General features: G+C 39.4%; 2 protein-coding genes and 2 non-coding genes across 17 annotated transcripts in view; 3 read left to right on the top strand and 1 right to left on the bottom strand.

The window, feature by feature from the left end:
• Nucleotides 1-10,543, bottom strand: part of PSPH (phosphoserine phosphatase) — a 46,637-nt gene extending 36,094 nt beyond the window's left edge. For 4 of the 14 annotated variants that reach the window (XM_087868495.1, XM_087868523.1, XM_087868520.1 and 1 more), the window contains exons 1-3: nucleotides 10,364-10,540; nucleotides 9,107-9,166; nucleotides 1,382-1,572 (exon numbers count right to left, since the gene is read on the bottom strand). The gene's annotated coding sequence lies outside the window, so the exon portion shown is untranslated. Of the gene's footprint in view, nucleotides 1-1,381; nucleotides 1,573-9,106; nucleotides 9,167-10,363 lie in introns of all 14 variants that reach the window. The other 10 variants (XM_087868517.1, XM_087868531.1, XM_087868519.1 and 7 more) reach the window with 7 other exon arrangements.
• A 131-nt stretch (nucleotides 10,544-10,674) lies between these two features.
• CCT6A (chaperonin containing TCP1 subunit 6A) lies at nucleotides 10,675-21,008 on the top strand. The gene is made up of 14 exons (XM_045786105.2): nucleotides 10,675-10,905; nucleotides 11,348-11,411; nucleotides 12,960-13,094; nucleotides 13,864-14,037; nucleotides 14,540-14,643; nucleotides 15,249-15,359; nucleotides 15,645-15,804; nucleotides 15,888-15,970; nucleotides 16,889-16,985; nucleotides 17,302-17,449; nucleotides 17,863-17,996; nucleotides 18,743-18,845; nucleotides 19,664-19,736; nucleotides 20,031-21,008. The coding sequence occupies exons 1-14, from the start codon at nucleotides 10,769-10,771 to the stop codon at nucleotides 20,101-20,103; spliced, it is 1,596 nt and encodes a 531-aa protein (XP_045642061.1). The 5' UTR covers nucleotides 10,675-10,768; the 3' UTR covers nucleotides 20,104-21,008.
• On the top strand, nucleotides 13,634-13,766 carry LOC123784791 (small nucleolar RNA SNORA22). Its single transcript, XR_006777551.1, has one exon. It is a non-coding gene; the product is annotated as a small nucleolar RNA SNORA22 (small nucleolar RNA).
• Nucleotides 17,493-17,632, top strand: LOC123784790 (small nucleolar RNA SNORA15). The gene has a single exon (XR_006777550.2). It is a non-coding gene; the product is annotated as a small nucleolar RNA SNORA15 (small nucleolar RNA).
• Nucleotides 21,009-21,123: the final 115 nt, after the last annotated feature.

Raw genomic sequence — 21,123 nt, 5'->3', positions numbered from 1 at the left:
AATATCCAACGGAAAAAGATAGTGTCTTCAACAAATGGTGTTGGGAAAATTGGACAGCCATGTGCAGAAGAATGGAACTGGACCACTTTCTTACACCATACACAAAAATAAATTCAAAATGGATGAAAGACCTAAATGTGAGACAGAATCCATCAAAATCCTAGAGGAGAACACAGGAAGTAACCTCTTTGACCCCAGCTGCAGCAACTTCCTGTTAGACATCTCTCCAGAGGTAAGGGAACCAAAAGCAAAAATGAACTATTGGGACTTCATCAGGCTAAAAAGCTTTCGTACATCTAGGGAAACAATTGACAATACTAAAAGTCAACCTACAGAATGGGAAAAGATATTCGCGAATGACATATCAGATAAACGGTTAATATCCAAAATCTATAAAGAACTCATCAAACTCAATACCCCCCCCCAAAAAAATCCAGTCAAGAAATGGGCAGAAGACATGAATAGACATTTCTCCAAAGAAGACATACAAATGGCCGACAGATACATGAAAAAATGCTCAACATTACTCAGCATCAAGGAAATACAAATCAAAACCACAATGAGATACCACCTCACATAGGTCAGAATGGCTAAAATTAACAACCCAGGAAACAACGGATGCTGGTGAGGATGCAGAGAAGGGGAAACCCTCTTACACTGTTGCTGGGAATGCCCCTCTGGAAAACAGTATGGAGGTTCCTCAAGAAGTTAAAAATAGAGCTACCTATGACCCAGTAATTTCACTACTAGGTAAATACCCCTGGTATTTATAAGGAAGGCAGGAGAGAAAGAAAGAAAAAAGAAAAGAAAAGAAAAGAAAAGAAAAGAAAAGAAAAGAAAAGAAAAGAAAAGAAAGGAAAGGAAAGGAAAAGAAAGAAGGAAGGAAGGAAGGAAGGAAGGAAGGAGGGAGGAAGGAAGGAAGGAAGGAAGAAGGAAGGAAGGAAGGAAGGAAGGAAAGGAAGGAAGGAAGGAAGGAAGGAAGGAAGGAAGGAAGGAAGGAAGGAGGAGGAAGGAAGGAAGGAAGGAGGAAGGAAGGAAGGAAGGAAGGAAGGAAGGAAGGAAGGAGGAAGGAAGGAAGGAAGGAAGGAAGGAAGGAAGGAAGGAGGAGGAAGGAAGGAAGGAAGGAAGGAGGAAGGAAGGAAGGAAGGAAGGAAGGAGGAGGAAGGAAGGAAGGAAGGAAGGAGGAAGGAAGGAAGGAAGGAAGGAAGGAAGGAAGGAAGGAAGGAAGGAAGGAGGAGGAAGGAAGGAAGGAAGGAAGGAAGGAAGGAAGGAAGGAAGGAAGGAAGGAAGGAAGGAAGGAAGGAAGGAATTCTTCAAAAAAATTTTTTCAGATTGCATCTAAAAATGAAACCAAACTGTATGCTGCATTATTGAGGCTCACCTAAAAGTGATTCAGAAGATTGAAATAGGCTGGGGCGCCTGGGTGGCACAGTCGTTACGCGTCTGCCTTCGGCTCAGGGCATGATCCCTGCGTTATGGGATCGAGCCCCACATCAGGCTCCTCTGCTGGGAGCGTGCCTTCTTCCTCTCCCACTCCCCCTGCTTGTGTTCCCTCTCTCGCTGTCTCTATCTCTGTCAAATAAATAAATAAAATCTTTAAAAAAAAAAAAGAAGATTGAAATAGGATGACTGAAGATCTGCTAGTCAAGGGCAAATAAAAGAAAGGAGTAATAATTGTAAAGGAAGATGAGGTGGAGGCCAAAAATTTTAAATGAGAAATACTGCTTACAGTTATAATTCACAATGAAGAGAAAAGTTATAAATATCAGCAACTATGTTGTATAAATATCACACTCATAAAGCAAAAATTATGAGTGATATAGGGGGAAATAAACTTACTTTTGCAGTAAAGGAGGTCCTTTTAATGAGTACTCAAATTTACAAAAACATTAGTAAGTCTGACCACATATAAATAAAAATGTCTCCACACGACAAAAACAAAAACAAACTCTTAGTTTTGCTAAAAGACAAATTTGCTGATTCAAGGGCATGAGGAGTCCAAAGTGGTCAAGTAACAGTCTTAATTTCCAATTCATTGGAATTATTACTGTGTCTCCTGTTAGAAGGATGTCTCCCTTTAGAACTAAGACCAGTAGGCTAGTAGAGCATAAGGCTGTAGGAATAAGTAGCAAAAATTTTACTGGGTTACTAGGGTTGCCATTGCCATTTCCACCCCTTGATTCCTAGACCGGTGAATGCTTGCTATGAGAAAAACAGCACCATATCTTGGACACTGTTTCAGAGCATATATGCTTCCTGGAAAACCTTTCTCCCAGCTCCACTAGGTACTGCCACCTGGCTGACACTGTAACTGAGTCTGAAAGGCCATTCCACCATTCTGTCAAACCAGCTACTTCGGGATGGTGGGGAACATTGTAAGACCTGTGAATTCCATGAGCACGGGCCCATTGCCAAGCTCATTTTGCTATAACGTGAGTTCTTTCACCAGAAGCAATGCTGTGTGGAATACCATGATGGTGGATAAGGCATTCTGTGAGTCCACGGATGGTAGTTTGGGCAGAAGCGTTGTGTGCAAGGAAGGCAAATCCATGTCCAGAGTTAAGTGTCAGTTCCAATAAACACAAACTGTTGCCTCTTCCATGACAGAAGTGGTTCAGTGTAATCAACCTGTCATCAGGTAGCTGGCTCATCATCAGAGACTCTGTGTTGGTCTCAGCAGCTAGCAGACTGGGCACTTGGCAGTGGCTATAGCCAGGTCAGCCTTGGTGAATGGAAGTCCATGTTGTTGATTCCATCATAACCTCATCCTGCCACCGTGGCCACTTTTAAAGTAAACTCACTGGGCAAGGACAATGGTGGCTTGAAGAGGCCAACTGCTATCCACTTATTAAAATCATCCTCTGCTGAGGTCACCCTTTGGTGAGCATTTATATAGGACATAAATATATTCATGTTTTTCACCCATTCAGAGAAGTCAATCTATGTATCTCTTTCCCAGACTTCCTTGTCACCAATTTTCTAATCATGTTCCTTCCAAGTCACTGACCATCCAGCCAAACCATTGGCCACAGCCCCTGAATTGGTACATAATCACTCATCAGGGCATTTCTCCTTCCAAGCAAAATGAATAACCAGATGCACTGCCTTAAGTTCTGCCCATTGAGAGGATCTCCCTTTATCACTGCCTTTCATGGATATACATAGCTGCCTACTTTTGGGGGGGTGCCTGCATACCCTGCAGAACCATTCGTAAAGCAGGACCCAGTTTTCTCTTCCTCTGTCACCTGATCACAGGGAACTTCCTATAAGGCCACAGGTGCAGCCTGGGAGAGAGAAGGTAGGATAGCAGGAGTTGGAACTGTGGGTATTTGGGCCACTTCTTCATATAATTACTTGTGCTTCCAGGGGCTACTAGGATGTTAGTCTAGTTATAGTTCTAGAAGCAAAGAGGAGTGGTGGGGGTGGGTTCTGAAGAGAATCAGCAGTGACTTTCAAGGCAACTGCCTTGGGGGAGACCATTAGTTTCCTAGTGCCATGCAGGGTGTATCTCCTCAGACAGGGGTAGACAGGCTGCTTCTACTGGCAAAGAAAGTACAACAGAATTTAGAGGCCCAATGTCCCAACTTCATCAGGGTGTTCTCATACGTCCCATTCCAAGTATCAGGATCCCATTCCTTCCTCATCAATGCCCTCACTTTTCAATTCGCTCTATAATTCAGCTACAAACAGGATGAGATTCTGGTTTTGGTCTTCAGCAATCTCAGCTCTGCAGCTACAGGAATAACTTTCAGGATAGACACAGAAGCATTCATTTATACAGTGCTTGGGCTGAATCCCTGACCACCTCCTTTCCCCCCCCCCCCACTTTGTTCAGTGACATTAGCAGCAACAGCCAATCTCATTATACTCATTAGTTTGACAAAAATATTTGAAGGTATCACATACGTGGTAATCCGGTTCCTTGCCTCACAGAAGTGTTTGATTAGGAATATCCAATAGTGATATTTTGCATATTTCTATTTTCATATCATGTCACAGACTTTATCATTACTTTTACTCTCTTTATTACTAGAAACAGAATCATTAGTGTCTTTAAATCTAATCAGATCAGAGAGCCAATTCCAGAAACCCCAGAACTAATTCAGAGAATTCATCCTTAAGATTCTGCTCCTTTAGAACTACTCTTAGTATCAAAATCTGTATTAGTCAGGATTCTCCAAACAGAACCAACAGGATGTGTATACATCTATATACCCGTCATAGTGAGGGCATTATCTACTCTTGAGAGAGATTGAAGGACAAATTTATTTTAAGGAATTGGCTCATGTGACTGTGGAGGCTTGGTAAATCGAAAACCTGCAGCATAGGCTGGCAGACTGGAGAGCCAGAGAAGAGCTACAGTTTGCATCCAAAGGCAGTCTGCTGGCGGAATTCCTTCTTGCTATAGGGATAGTCTTTATTCTATTAAGGCCTTCAACTGATTGAATGAGGCCCACCCATATTATGTAGAATAACCTGCTTTACTCAAAGTCCACCAATTTAAATTGTTAATCTCATCCAAAAAACACCTTCACAAAACTTTCAGAATAACATTCAACCAAATACCTGGGAACCAATGTGGCCCAGCCAAGTTGACACATAAAATTAACCATCACAAATGGTTATCTCTGAAGGAGTTTATGAATTTATTTAAAATTAGTTTTTCCTACTTTTTCTATGATTATTATGTATTATCTTTGTAATAAGTAAATATATATTTTAACAGTTAAAAAAAAAAGATTTGCTTTGGGAAGTCTTCCCTAGTAGCCTGGCACTCAGAATATACCATTATGGCTGTTCAGTACATCGTGTATATTGTGTATCTTATTGTATGTCTGTTTAATAGACTAGGAAGGCCCTAAAGGAAAGAGCCTTCTCTTTTCATGTACATATGTTTACCCCAAGCGCAGTACTCTGCCACAACGTACACTCAAAGAACGAATGGCCACTAACAAAAAAATATTACCCCAGCTCAACACTATTATTCCACCTACCCATTCTAAACCTGCCCCACTTCTGGGATTTTTTTGACCTCTTCAGACTCCTAGAAGTCTACCAGAAATGATAACCATACAGTACACATTTCAAAATTCTGTCAATTTTATGTCAAGAATGCCTATAGCCCCTGGGCTTTTGCCATCTGTATGTCCACTGCTTTAATTTGAATATCCCACTTATAAAACACGTGTTTTATTTAAAAAGTAATACATGCTTATTTTTGAAAGCATATGTCAAAAGAGCAGATTTTTCAGAACTAGATAATTCTATATTTCATTTAGGAAAAACAAGCATGCAAAATAGCCAGAAAATTTCTGAAGAAAGATTGATGAAGAGGATCCAGCTCTACCAAATTCTGAACCATACTGTAAAACCATAGTAAATAAAATACGGTGTTGCTACTTGTAACATAGTCCAAACTGGATCCAGATACATGAGAATGTAGCATTTGCTAATAACTGCATTACATATTAGTGGTGGAAAATGTGAATTATTTTGGAAAAAAATAAAACTGGATTCTGTGTGAGCTCTTTCCAAATACCAATAACCCATTCAATCCTCAGACACCAACTTTCTTGATTCTCCAACACCAACTGGGTGTCCAGCAACTCAATTCAATTCTAATTCTACCCGGAATTAGCACAGACCCTGCAGTGAACGGCTCAGTCCCAGAAGATTGCCTCTACTTCAGACACCAGTTACAAGTTCCAGGTCTACATGCTACCTCCATTTCTGTCTGACTTGGCTGCAAATCTGGGGGTTCCCACAATTCCCTCCTCAGGTCTGAAAATTTTTGAGACTGACTCAGAACTTGGGAAATCACTTCACTTAGGTTTATGGTTTATCATAAAGGACACAACTCAGGAAGAAACCAAATGGAAGAAATGCACAAGACCAGGTACTGGGGAAGGAGCACAGAGCTTCCAAGCCCTCTAGGTATGCCACCCTACCAGGCTATCAATGTGTTTACCCACTCTGGTTATTCAATTATTTTTATAATCTATCTGCTGCCCACCTCTGCTCCCCGAGGATGGGGACATGGGATTGAGAGTCCCCACCCTTTAATCACTCTGTTTGGTCTTTCTAGTGACCAGTTCCCATGCTGAGGCTATCCAGGGTTCCCACCTTGACTCACGTCATTAGCACATAGTCAGGTGTATTCTTAAGGGGATTGTTACGGATGACAAAAGACACTCCCAACACTCAGACATGGTTAAGGAATTCTATGCCAGGAACCAGGGACAAAGACCAAATACATATTTTCATAATACCACAGATTCTTATCTCATTCCTTACTAAAATAAATTTCAAATGAATCAAGGATTAAAATGAAAACTAAAACCTTAAAAATACAAAAGAAAACATGGGAGCACTTTAAGAATACTTTTTGAGAACGTAAGGCCTGTTTAACACAGTATAGCACAAAATCCAAATGCCCATAAAAGGGAAAAAAAATACATCTGACTACATGAAAAGAATTTTTTAAATTTTTAATTGGAAAAAAGACATAAATACAAAATACTGTACAAACAGTATTGAGACAAGTTAATTGCAACACAGAAAACATAAAGAGCTCCTACAAGTCCACAATAAGCCAAACAGGAAAATAGACAAAAGACATGAACAGACAGTTCACAGAAATAGAACTACAAATGGCTCTTACATATAAGCTATATGCTCACCTTCACTCTCAATAAACAAAATTTTAAGATACCATTTTTCACCTATAAGAGTGGCAAACATAAAAACAAAATGTTAAACATGTTGATGTATAATCTTCTGATTCTTTACTGATATGTATATATACGTGTACGTGTATACACACACACACACAGACATATATATACACATACACTTGGGGGACTTAACAAAAATAAGACACTGGACATACTTTGTATATTTTATATTTTCATGTATATACTTCTGCATCTCCCTTTTGTAGATACATAAATTTGGGGAGGTTTGCAAAAACAAAAATACATTGAATTTTTTAATATTTTGATGCATACCCTTGTTTTGGTATAGATACATGGGGTGTGGTTACAAAAATGAGAACATATAATTTATGCCATTTAAAACGTTTTTCCCTCTTATCAAGAACACCTCTTTATGCCATTTAATATGCCTTCATCAACTTCTGCATGGACTTTTCAACATCCTACTTTCTGATTGCCCTATCCTTAGTCTTCTCCCTTAGTTCCTCCTCCATTCCACCTCCAGAGTAATCTCCATCACTAGTTCAATGGGTTCCCACAGCTGGCCCAGATGTCTTAACCAGGACACGACAGTCAGGAAATGCTACTTCTCCAGATTTGTCTCTCGCAACCTTCTTCCCTCCATCCTAAGTAACCACCTTTCAATGGGCATACCAGGTCCTTTCACTGTTGGTCTGTCTGGAATCACTCTCCTAAGCCCTCTTCTTCCAAAAAGTATCTAAGTATCTTTCAAATTCCCATTAGCCTTATCTCCTCCAAAACACGTTCCTTGGTGCTCAGAGCTAATACCTTTGTGTTCACTGTACTTCATTTATCTCAACTGTAACATCCTATACTTTACGGACATTGACCTGTTTACAAGTTTATCTCCCTAACTAGGCCATGCACTTTCTGGAGGATTAGGGATTTTATTTATTTCTATATCCACTGGATGGGAATGGGGATAAGAACGAGGAGAGGAGAGAAGTGGTCCTTTAAGAGTGTTTCAGGCTGAAGAAAGGCGGGTAGAATGTTCCAAGCACTGAAAAATTCAGAGACCAGAGCATGGAGTAAGTGAGTGAGTGAGAGAGAAAGGGTTTTAACCCAGAGAGGGAGGCACAAGATGTAGTTGATTCTGGAACCAAATTAAGGCATTTATATTTCAGTCTAAGGTCTTGAGGATAACAGGAATTATAAGCAGACCTGTGGCTTGTTATTTACTTTTGACAGATTGCTCCAGTAGCAACATGGGGAATAAAAGCAGAACAATTACTTGGGGCACTATAGTAATTGTGCGAGTAAGAAATCATCATGGCCTAAGCCTGAGTGGTGTAAGTGGGGATGGAGAAAAGTGGATATACCTAGAAAGTGAAAGTGTTCAGGGAGTAAGTGGATGTGGGGCGCTGGGGCAAAGGGAGAAGTCAAGGGTGAAACCTAGGTTTTTGGCCCTCTCCTCATACAACACAGCATGACCTTGTTGGTCATTTAAACTTTCTCTGTGTTGATTTAATCATCTATGAAACTGGTTTAATTATACCTGACCTATTAAATTTCAAAGGATTCATGTTAGGATCAAATGAAACACTACATGTGAAGGTGCTATAAGAATTATATAGCTAAAAAAAAGAAAGAATTATATTGCATTACACCGTATGAATGCAAAAGTGGCAATTAGTTCACACCTTCCATGTCAGGCACAATACAAAGCATGTTATACGTGCAATTTCATTTAATTTTCTCTAAGATGTCACTTACCCCTACTTTAAAGATTAGGAAATAGAGTCCAAAACAGTTAAATAACTTGTCCAAGGTCACCAAGGTTACCTAGTGGTAAACACTGCAAAACTAGAATTCAAACTCAAATTGTCTGACTCTAGGATTCTTCCTAATACACCACCTTGCCTCATTAGGGTTCATTCTTCAAAATTTTATTCTTTATTAAAATCCCTCCTGAATCAAATGGCTAAACATCTGCTGTCACCTCAATTTCTTCAATCATGGACTGAAATGGATCTGCTCCCACATGACCTTTTGTGTGAAGGTCTCCAAAGACATGCTAAAGTTTTCCTACTCTTTACATACATTAGCATATAGGCAACACTCCCTTGCTACACTCTTTTGCATCATATAATGAAAACAATTTGCTTGAAAGTATGATAATGGAGATTAGTAAAATGATATATGCAAATAGACTGCCTCTACAGGGATCATGTGGCTCTTTCTGTTTTACTGAGATTTGTCTGGTGTGATGTTAATGGAGACGCTGAATTAAAATTTCATTCATTGTGGATTTCTTGCATTAATTTTGATTTTTAAAAAAAATATTGCATTAAAATATTACTGATCTCAATTACTCAGATTTTGGTGACCCTTTAAATCTTGTACCTCAGGAGATCCACTCCCCCTTTCCCTACCTGCAAGCACACGCCTGAAAATTCCACAATCTTCATCTCTGCTCATGTCTCCCCACACATCTGTAACAGTAAATAAATATGCATACATACCAAATAAGGTAAGCACAAGTCTCCTGTGTAATGGTATTACTCAAACTTATATACGTGCTTTTGTGATTCTCAAATATACAAAGCCACTTAAAAGCCTTATATACCAGGGTATTCACTGCAGCTTCAATAGCAAAAGATTGGGAACAACCTAAATATCAACCAATGAATGACTAGTTAATTTTGTCACTCTTAAAAGAATATCATGCAGCTGTTAATAAGAAAGAGGAATCCCTATTCATATTGATATGGTACAATCGCCAAGATACTTTAAGTATAATACATCCAAGTGTATACTATAAATTAACATTTTATGCGGGGAAAATGCTTATGTCTATATACATATTTATTTAAATTCAGAAAGCATTTGGGAAATTCAGAGTATCTAAAGGTAATTGTGCTTGTTTGAAGGAAGTTGAACTAGAAGCACAGGACGTACTTTTCACCATATACCCTTTGGCACCTTTGAATTCTAACAATTTTCGTTATTACTCATAAAAATGAAATACAAGATACTGTCTTGTTTATCTAATATGGGGGTGAATACTGGATACCAGAAAATGATTATAGACATCTTTTGGAATTTTGTTTTAAAAAGCAATCCTCTCAAAGAACCGGGACCACTACTCAATCGTTTGAGTTTTAAAACCTGCCTTGAGGGATGCCTGGGTGGCTGTGAGTTAAGCCTCTGGTTTCAGCTCAGGTCATGATCCCAAGTTCCTAGGATCCAGTCCCGCATGGAGCTCCTTGCTTAGAGGGGAGCCTTTTTCTCCCTCTGCCTGCAGCTCCCCCTGCTTGTGATCTCTCTCTCTCTGACAAATAAGTAAGTAAAGTTGTTTAAAAAAATAAAACCTGCCTCGAGAGCACTGTGTCCTGAGCGGGAAGGGTGGACTGACTGACTTCTCGGCCGCCACCGCACCAATCCTGTAGCTTGCTAAAAAGGCATCAAGCACTTCTACCTTGCATTCTCGCTTCATCTTCCCTAAGCTTAAAACACCTAGAACACTGGGCGAGGGGCCCTTATCAGCTTCACTTCTGTATCCCCGCAGCACCTCAAACCCCTCCAAGCACATAGTAGTCGAGAAAACGCTGGTGACAGGGAGGAAAGAAGCGAGGGGAGGAAGCAGGGCAAACCGCGCGAGTGGGGGAGTAAGGAAGCCCACCCCACACCTGCGGCCAGAGACCTCCAGGAGAGAGCGGCCCGCTCTGCAGTCACGCCCGGACGCGCGCGGCCCACAGGCCCCGCCTCCGTCCTCAGGTCCCCGGTCTGCAAAGCTGGGGCCCGGCGGGCAGCGACACCGGACCACCACTAACCCCTACTACCCGGCAACAAGGCCCTCCTATGCGCAATGGCGCCGGGGCCGGCAGCGAGGGGCGGGACCGAGGGTGCCGCGACCCAATGAATGGCGCCGGCCGACCCGCCGTCCAATGGCAGCGGCGCACGGGCACGCTGGGGGCGGGCCGGGCGCGCCCGACTTTTCCAGAAGCCCCGGGTAGCGAGCGCCTCCTGGCCACGCTGAGCCGGCTTCGGGCGCTCCGCACGCCGGTCTCCTCCTCTTCCTGTGCTGGTTAGCTATGGCGGCTGTGAAGACCCTGAATCCCAAGGCCGAGGTGGCCCGAGCCCAGGCGGCGCTGGCGGTGAACATCAGCGCGGCCCGGGGCCTGCAGGACGTGCTGAGGACCAACTTGGGGCCTAAGGGCACCATGAAGATGTAAGGCGGGGCTGGCGGGGAGGGTCGGGCGGGCACCTAGCGCCATCGCGGGCCTGGCGCAGGGGGCCTGGGCCTTGAGCCCGGCGCCCCCGGGTCTCTGCGCTCGCCACTGCGGCCCTACTTACCCGCAAACCCCCGGCTCGCTCCTGTTTCCTGCCCCGGCCGTTTCCTCTTGTAATCGATACCATCTCTGCGAAGAACAAAGCTGCCCGCGTGCGCGGCTTCCCCTCCCCCCACGCCCTGGGACCCTAACTGAGAGTTGGGCAGGCTGTTTCTCTGAGGGGAGGGGGTGGGCACTGCACCATTCCTGTTACCGAGCGGAGAGAACCAGCCGCGTGGCCCCAACGCCCTAGGTTCTGGGTAAAGCCCAATTGTAATGGGACTCTTAATTAGGTATCCGTTGAAAAAGTCACACTGTGATTCATTTGTGCCCATTGAACAGGCTGGTTTCTGGTGCTGGAGACATCAAGCTTACTAAAGATGGCAATGTGCTGCTTCATGAAATGGTGAGAGGCTGCTATATTAGGTCGAAAATGCCTTGGTTTTCCGTATTGCATGTGATTTGCAGGAAGATTTTTAATGTTCATTTTCAAGATAGAAGAAATTCGTCAGCTCTCAGCAGGTCTTTCAGACAATGGAGGAAGTAGAAAAGGAATGCAGTCAATAATAGTATTGACAGTACAATGCCGGGAGGAACCCTGGAGTCTGATAACTTGTTTTTGAATCCCTGTTCTTGCCATGTAAGTCCTTGGTTAAAGGATTGTAGTTATTAAAGTTAACTCTTAAAATCTGAAAAACTAAGCGATTGACATAGGTAGGCGCAAAATGATTCTATTTTTTTTAAAACAGCGATTTCTGTCTGTCAACATACATCTCCACCTCCAACTAACTGAAGGGGAGATAAAACTCTTTGCTTTACTATCGTTAAAGTCCCCCTGACCGTTGAAAGGTGCAATTGTTTTACTCATTCCTAAGTTTCCAAAATCCAGCACTTAAAATCCAAGAAAAGGAAATGACGAGTTCAGAATAAAATGTAGGGTGTTTTTGTTTTTGCTTTTAGCTGGGCTTGAATTCAGGGCCCTGAAAGACCCAGAGATAAAGAGTGGGAAGCTTAACCAACTGAGCCACCCAGCACCTAAAATTTAGGGTTTTGACAGCGGTATACCATGCCTTCAATAGGCAGGTGTTTATAAATATCTTCGGTAAGGATTAGATAACCTAGAAAGTTAGTTTTTGTTTTAGTTGGTTAAGTGGTGACCTGCCACTTATTTTACTTGAGTTTTTTTTTTTTAATGTGTAATACAATATAAATTCAGAGAAACACATGAACCCAGTGAGAAGTGTATAGTATTAACCCATGTAATATTCTTGTCCCCCAAAATTTAACATCAGCACATCTAGATGAGATAGTTTGCAAAATATCTGGCCTAGATTTTTTAAATTGTCAATGTCCCCAAAGACAAAAGGCTGGGAAACTGTTGTAGATTACAGGAGAATTAAAAAAACAAACAAACCCAAAAGCAGTTCAGGAGCATTGTTTGCGTTCTTTGTAATTAAGAATCTGTGGGTGATATTGGAGACAATAAATACCCTGTGCTTACAGAACCTTTCAGTGATTTAGCATTCACTGATGATCTTTGCTTAAAAGGTCTTTTTAATTTTTTTTTGTTCAATTCCAAATAATACTGGAGGCTGCTGAGGTTTTAATTTTAGGAGGAACCTGGTTTATTCTCACAAGAGTCCTAAAGAAGCCTGCATGGATTTGAAATTCTTTCTTACCGTTAACTCCGTCATCTTCAGTAAAACTTAACTAGGCCTCAGATTTCCTCATCAGTAAAGTGGAGCTAATCTTCTCAAATCTGTATGTGAAAATGTTTGGGTTACCATAAATGGATGTGCAAAATAGTTAATGGTGAATTTTAAATCAGTATGGCATGTAGCTGAACACTTGGGCGATTTATGCAAATAGATGCACTTAAGGAGACCCATCACACATTTTAAGGTATATTTGGACTATTTCAATTTAAATAATTTTCTTCTTTTTCTACTTTCAGCAAATTCAGCACCCAACAGCCTCCTTGATAGCCAAAGTAGCAACAGCCCAAGATGACATAACTGGTGATGGTACCACTTCCAATGTCCTAATCATTGGAGAGCTGCTGAAACAGGCGGATCTCTACATTTCTGAAGTATACATGATTCTTGTGTTTCCATGGTAGTTTATATATATATAAGAAATATATATAAATTGAGGTTAATAGTAGCTGAGGCCATATAATAGAATGTAAAGAGCAGGGGGCTTAAATCTGGGAACCAGAGCCTGTATCCTGGTCTTAATACAAATTTATTGTGATCCTGGACAGATTAAGGAACCTTCCTTGGCCTGCAGGGGTTTTTTTAATCAAGTTGCATTTCATATTATTTATATATGTCTGTAACAGATTGATCGTTGAGATCTAGAAACAGGATATTCAGGACTAGGCATATTTATAAGGAAAAAGCCAACTAAAACATAAATTTAAAGAATAACACAACGTTTTTAGCCCTGAGTCAGTTTGAAGGTTAAGGCAAAACCTTAGTAGTAATCCAATGCCAAGAAATTCTTGGGAAGAGAGAAAAAGCGGACCCTTAGTCTCCCTGTTTGTTTTTGTTAGTAAATGATGCGAATTGAAAAGATAAATTGTCCCATTGAGTACAGTTTTAAGTTTTGGGCATTATTCCTTGTAGTCTGCACAGTGAACACCAAGTGCGCTTTATAGTTCCCTTGGTTTTGATTCTGTGCTAGAGCAATGTCTGTTCTTTTCCTCTGCATTGAAAGGACTATTTATCCTTTTAAATGTATTCAAAAAGTCAGCACATTCTATTAAAGCATATGAATGATCCAGAATATTCCTTTAAAAATTTATCTTCTAATTGAAGAACTCCAGTTAGTGATGGTTATTTAATTGTAAATTTTAGGGTCTTCATCCCAGAATAATAACAGAAGGATTTGAAGCTGCAAAGGAAAAGGCACTTCAGTTTTTGGAACAAGTCAAAGTAAGCAAAGAAATGGACAGAGAAACACTTATAGATGTAGCCAGAACATCTCTACGTACTAAAGTGCATGCTGAACTTGCTGATGTCTTAACAGAGGTATGTTAAATGTGGTGTGTGTCCAGTGTGTGCACCTATACTGAAAACCCCTGGCATACGTTCTGGGTGGAATTACAGAGTGCTATCTAAAACTTTCACAGTATCATACCATATGAAATAAGTAGTTTCCCTTTTTTTGTGGCAGTGAGCAGCTGATGTGTGTGAAATGAGAAAATCAAATAATAGTATACCTGACCATGTTATAAAGATGTAGTTGGAGTTTTCATTGAAGGTTTATAAAATTGAGATTTTATTGTGAAAAAACTTCTACCAATATTTTTAATAGAATAGTAGGGATGTCAGTGATTCTTTAAATAATTATAAATTGAGACGTCAGAAATGTAAATGCCTTCAGTCCAAGTAATGTATTCTGTTACCTCATAGAAGAAAGCATAGATCGATTCAGATTTTAAAGAAATGTAAATTTCTCTGAAGAACAAGCAACATAAGTGTCTGGACTTCTGCAAATCAAATTCCTCTAACAGATACGCTCTTACTGTAGGCTGTAGTGGACTCCATTTTGGCCATTAAAAAACAAGATGAACCTATCGACCTCTTCATGGTTGAGATTATGGAAATGAAACATAAATCCGAAACTGATACAAGGTAGGTGGTAGGATGCTAGGAAATACTTACAAAATGTGTTTACAAATTTACAGGCACTTTTTACAGTACATATCATTTGGCCGATTTCTTTTTCTTTGAATTTATGTGTATTGCCTAGATGAATATTTACTCAGTAGTGTTTCCTCTTGAAAGGAGGTTACTGGTATGATGTGTTTATAGTCGGAACGATTTCTGGAACGTGAGCTATGTCAGTAGTTTATTAAACTATAGGTTACAAAGCATAATAGACTTTTGGGAAATTTAGAATATATATTAACATTTCAAAGACCTAGTTCAAAGATGATTTTTAAAGGAGGTGATCAGAATTTGAGAGCCTACCAGTTGCAACTGTTTCTCTGCAGAATTTTCTGTAGACGATAAGCATGGTTACTTTTGTTTGAATGCCTTGTTTTTGTACTATGTTCTAGATACTGCTTTTTTATAGTTGAACATGCCTAGGTTTCACCCAAAAGTCTTTTTCAAAAACTCAAGATATAAAGTTGTGTGAAAATTATCAGTAGTCTCAATTCAGTATTTGAATTTCATTAGTATATGTTATGTATCATCTGGAAATCAATAACAATCAATTTATTATGTTTCCACAGCTTAATCAGAGGTCTTGTTTTGGACCATGGGGCACGACATCCTGATATGAAAAAAAGAGTAGAAGATGCGTACATCCTCACGTGCAATGTGTCATTAGAATATGAAAAAACGTGAGTTTATAGCCCCTTACAAATGGAATAGAAAGGTGGAGGAGTTTGGTATTTTGGGCAAGTCACTTGTGAGACTTAAGTTTCCCCACTGTGAGGGCAGTAGTTCCTCAGTTGGGCTTGGGTGAATTATAGGAAATAACCTCTGAAAATATATCAGGGGCAGGATTGGAGCTTAGTGGCTATTTGTTAAATCTCAAAACCAACCCTGTTTCTGAGACTGCTGGTTTATGTTCTCAAAAAATAAACATTCTCCCCCACCCCCCTTCTGTAACTTTTTTTTAATAGAGAAGTGAATTCTGGCTTTTTTTACAAGAGTGCGGAAGAAAGAGAGAAACTTGTAAAAGCTGAAAGAAAATTCATTGAAGATAGAGTTAAAAAAATAATAGAACTGAAAAAGAAAGTCTGTGGTGATTCAGATAAAGGATTCGTTGTTATTAATCAAAAGGTGAGAATGAAATGAGTCTGTATTGTCCATTTTGTTATTTTTAAGGTAACTTCTATTGTAACTAACTTTTGTTTATGTTACAGGGAATTGACCCCTTTTCCTTAGATGCTCTTGCGAAGGAAGGTATAGTAGCTCTGCGTAGAGCTAAAAGGAGAAATATGGAAAGGTACGGATAGCATATTACCTTAGTGATGTAAATTTTACTTATTTTGCAAGTTAAGTGGGATTACTTCTTTTTTCTCTGTTCTTATTATTGGGTTTTTCCTTTTTTATTATGAATAAAATATACATAATATAAAATTTATTTTACTCATTTTTTAAATATATAATCCAGTGACACTAAGTTACATTCACGTTATCGTGCAACCATCATCATCCTTCATCTCCAGAACTTTTTCATCTTCCCAAACTGAAATTCTGCACATTAAATAGTAACTTTTGTTTCTTTCCCCTGCCCCTGGTAAATACTATTACTCCACTTTGTCTCTATGAATTTCGTACCTCATGTAAAGGAATCATGCATATTTGTTCTCTTGTGTCTGGCTTATTTCACTTAGCATGATGTTTTCAGAGTTCATCCGTGTTGTAACATAGTAGAATGTCGTTCCTTGTTAAAGGTAAATAATATTTCATTGTATGGCTATATCACCTTTTGTTTATCCATTTATCAGTGGACATTTACATTTCTCCCTTTTGGCTGTTGTGAATAATGCTGCTGTGAACATTGGTGAATGCTTTAGTTTTAAACCATGACATGTGTATGAACATTACCATGTCAAGAGAGCATCAAGGGGTTTCCAGAGAACTACTTTTTCCCCAAATCTCACCACGATAAAGAGCTCTTGTTCATCTCTAGGTTTATCAGAGGAGTATTTGCTGACTTTGAAAGAGTGGGTTAAATGTCGAATTAGAAGAATCACTGGTTTTTAGCTGGTTGGAGATGAATGGGAAGGTTTAAGTTAAAATAACATTTTAGGATTTTAGTATGTAATTCTGAAAGATTGCTTCCTAAAAATTGTTAATAATCTCTTTGAACATAATAAAGCCACTTATACATTTCCCTAAACACACTTCAATATTTCAGGCTGACTCTTGCTTGCGGTGGAGTAGCTCTAAATTCCTTTGATGACCTAAATCCTGATTGTTTGGGACATGCAGGGCTTGTCTATGAATATACATTGGTAAGTGTATTGTCTTTCCAAAGATAATAAAAATGATTTTTGGTTTGTGAATTCTTTGGTAGTAAAAATTCATTCAAACTTAGGATCAGATTTTTGCTTTGTTTACATACATTTTGAAGGTTATTTGTAGTAATGATAAGCCATTGATGGGAAAAATCCCCTTTCTTTTATATGTGACTTTTTTTAATGAAGTAATTTTTATGTGATTGGTGTGTTGTTCCCTTATACGCTATTTATTCTTCCATAGGCCTCTACTCTTCTCATTCTTTGTACAACCGTATTCTGATTTTGAAAATATTACCCCTTCTTCACATAGGGAGAAGAGAAATTCACTTTTATTGAGAAATGTAACAATCCTCGCTCTGTCACATTATTGATCAAAGGACCAAATAAGCACACGCTCACACAGATCAAAGATGCAATAAGAGATGGCTTGAGGGCTGTTAAAAATGCTATTGATGATGGTAAGGTCCTTACTGTATTTATATTCTTTGGCTAGTGTAAAAGGCATGGCTGAATACTGTGTTCTTTTTATCAGTAGTTTACACAGCCAGACACCATGCAAAAGTAAAGTCTTCCCTTAAAAATGCCTGTGATGGTATGCTAAGCTTTTTCATAGCATATCGTTTTTAAAAGTGGATAACAAGTAAATGAACTAATGCTAAGAGCTTGCAAATACTAGTTAAATTGAACCACGTTGCTATTTGATGTGTTGCTTATAGTATTTTCAAGTACAGTATTAACATTGTGGTGGCTCTACTACTTTCTCAGGAAATTACTGGTTTTTATGTTGTGTTTTATGTATTTTCTTAAAAATGATTCTACAGTTTGATTTCCTTTGTTAGTTCAGCATTTCTCTCCTCCCCGCCCCCCACAGGCTGTGTAGTTCCGGGTGCAGGTGCAGTGGAAGTGGCAATGGCAGAAGCCCTGATTAAGTACAAGCCCAGTGTAAAGGGCAGGGCCCAACTGGGAGTTCAAGCGTTTGCTGATGCACTGCTCATTATTCCTAAGGTATGACTGCTTTAACCGTCTGTGTTCTTAACTACATCAAAATGAGTTAGCAGATGAAAGTTGTGTATGGTGTGGGGTCTTTTTCATAATGTAGATTTTGAGTAAACTGTTTTTCACCTTTCTCCTGAATGTAGCTAGAGCAGGTATCTCTCATCATCCAAATGTGTTTGGTTCCTCTGGAGGGGAATTGAATATCTGAAGTGTCAGATGCAGGAGATAAACCATTTTTAGAGGGTTTGCAGTTAAAGGGGTTATACTCGCGTACCAGCTTGGTTTTTGTTTTTATTCTATTGTGTTTGCTCATTTTGGGGGTATTGCTTATGATTACTGTGTTGCTGGGCTTGGAGTGGATTAATGAGTTAGTAACAAATGTCTAGTTATTCTCTGAAGTGAACATAAATACTGGTCTGTCTTCATTAAGGGTTTGGTTTTTGTTTTTTTTGTTTGGTTTTGGTTTTGTTTGGTTTTTTTTAGCTTTTATTTATCTATTTGACAGAGAGAGCACAAGCGGGGGGAGCTGCAGGCAGAGGGAGAGGGAGAAGCAGGCTGCCCCTGATCAGGGAGCCCAATGCAGGGCTCAATCCCAAGACTGTGGGATCATGACCTGAGCTGAAGGCAGATGCTTAACTGACTTAGCTACCCAGGCGCCCCTTTGTTTTTCTTAATTGGAATTATGGTTCATTTATTGTAGAGTGACTATCATTTTTTAGGTTCTGTCTTTAAAGGATTAAATTTGTTTGCTTTAGGTACTTGCTCAGAACTCTGGTTTTGACCTTCAGGAAACACTAGTTAAAGTTCAAGCAGAACATTCAGAATCAGGTCAACTTGTGGGTGTGGACTTGAACACAGGTAAGAGAATGCAGTGGTTTGTAGAGGGAGAACTAGATTAAGGGGAGATAAAGCCAAGAAGGATCAAAAATGGAGACAAACGGATCTTGGAGGGATGCTTTGCATTTTGACACCAATGTTATTAGGGAACCCTGAGTTCGATTTTTGATGTTGCTGAGTAGTGGTAGGTGGCTCAGGTTAATATGGAAGGATTTCATGTTGGGCTGGCTTTACTCAATCTTTTATCAGGGACTTTAATAAGAAAATACATTAGATGATGGTATTCATGGGTGAAAAAAGGCTGAGAATAGCAAATAAGGCTGGAAGACAGGACCAAGTCTTAATGAAATAATTTAAAGCCCTAGTCTTAAATGCAATAACACAAAATATACAAGTACAAAGTGGAAGAAAGAGAACTGAGATATACACCCTTGCAGTATGTGTAGGACCTATTGTTGTCAATAATATCATTTACATTCAAGTTAATAGAAAAGGTTTCTGGGATGAGGGAAATGATAAGCCCATTTTGGCCAGATTATAGTTCAGGTTCTTTACTTTACTATGGACAGACGAGAATGTGTCCCCCAAAATTAAGGTGTTCAAACATTTGGTAACCAAATAGAGCATTACTATTACTAGAAGTCTTCCAAGTAGAGATCAGCCACTTAATCAAAGATACTGTATACAGGAGTCAATGGTTTGGCGCAAAATTGGATTAATTGAGGAACTTTGGATAATGAGAATAATCAGTGATGAGCAAATCACAAAATACTCTGGTCTTAGCATTCTGATCTTGTAACCTGCTATGTGTGACTTAAGAATACTGGGTTACCTTGCAGGTGAGCCAATGGTAGCAGCCGAAGCAGGCATATGGGATAACTACTGTGTAAAGAAACAGCTGCTTCACTCCTGGTAAGTTTGAGAAAGCCAAAACTAAAATAACCTTTAGGGAAGCATCATACTCTTAATTTGGTGTGTTCTGTTTAATTACTTGGGGTTTTTTGTTTTTGTTTTTGGTGTTTTTGGTTTGGTTTGGTTTTGCAAAAATTGTAATCAATTGAAATCACAGAAATTAAACCAGCCTTCCGTGTTTTGGAGGGGAAAGGAGAAACTTAATTGGATATAATTTGTAATTTGTTTGTAAATTGAGTTGAATTAGGGTTCATATCTCAAATCTGAGCCATCTGATTTTTCTCCCCTTTTCAGCACTGTGATTGCCACCAACATTCTCCTGGTTGATGAGATCATGCGAGCTGGAATGTCTTCTCTAAAAGGTTGAATTGGAAGCCTTGCTCGTGTCATCCGAATCATGAAGACTCTACAGAATGATCCTAAGAATATAGCAACGGGATTTTTGTCCAAGCTTCAAATAATTTTCAAAAGCATTTTCTTTTCCCATATGAAAAAAAAGAGAAAACTGACACTTAAATTCTGAAGTTCTGAAATTATTAAGTATTTTTTTAAATTGCACTTCAGTGTACACACATTAAACAGGCTGTTTTTACCCAATGAAAAGGATGTTTGCTTTAGCTTCAGTGATATAAAAGTACCATGTTAGATGAGTATATGTTATCTACCTTGTTATTAAATGTTCCTGAAAAAACAAATTATAATGGTTTACTAATTTCTTCTAATGGATGTATTTTAATTTATCCAATAGTACACTGTTAACACTTGTAAGTTTTTATGCTACTATAAATATTTAAGTAACTTAAAATTTTGAAAGCATCCCTGTTTTAGTATAAATTCCTGAGTAAAACTATTGGATCATTGGGACTTTTAATGCTTTCAAAGTGGCTGTGCTAAAATGCTCCCCGGAAAAGTTGTAGTGAACAGAAAGATGAGTGAAGTAGAGGCAAGGGAGTTGAATAAGCTCAAAGTATGAAGTGGGGAAAACAGAAATAGAGGACGCAGAGGTTAAAAGACTTTTCAAGCATGGAGGCTAAGGGAAAGGAGATTTTCAGTGGACCATGTTTTCATACCGCTGCACCTTTGCTTATGCTGAAATATCTATCCCCGACTCTCCAGTGCCCTCTTTCTCCCACCTGTTTCCACAAAATTGTTTTTATAGTCGGTATATCTCTGCAGTCCTTGACCGGGAAGTTGTGTTTTGCAAGGTTTTGTATTGTTGAGGACTTGGCAGTTGCGTACAATGTGTGCAATAAATGTTAAGTTGAAACCTTTTCTCTCATCTTGAAATGGTATTCCAGCGCCCCAAAGGGGTTTGAATATAAAAAGGAAGGAAATCAGTCAAAATGTTCTGTTCATAGGGTAACGAAGGGGCTTCTGGAATGGCTTG

This window comes from Ursus americanus, chromosome 2 (genome assembly GCF_024610735.1).
Source record: "Ursus americanus isolate L20-20 chromosome 2, mUrsAme1.1.p, whole genome shotgun sequence".
NCBI lineage: Eukaryota > Metazoa > Chordata > Mammalia > Carnivora > Ursidae > Ursus > Ursus americanus.
The sequence above is the reverse complement of the archived record's forward strand: the minus strand, read 5'-3'. Positions and strand labels throughout refer to the sequence as shown.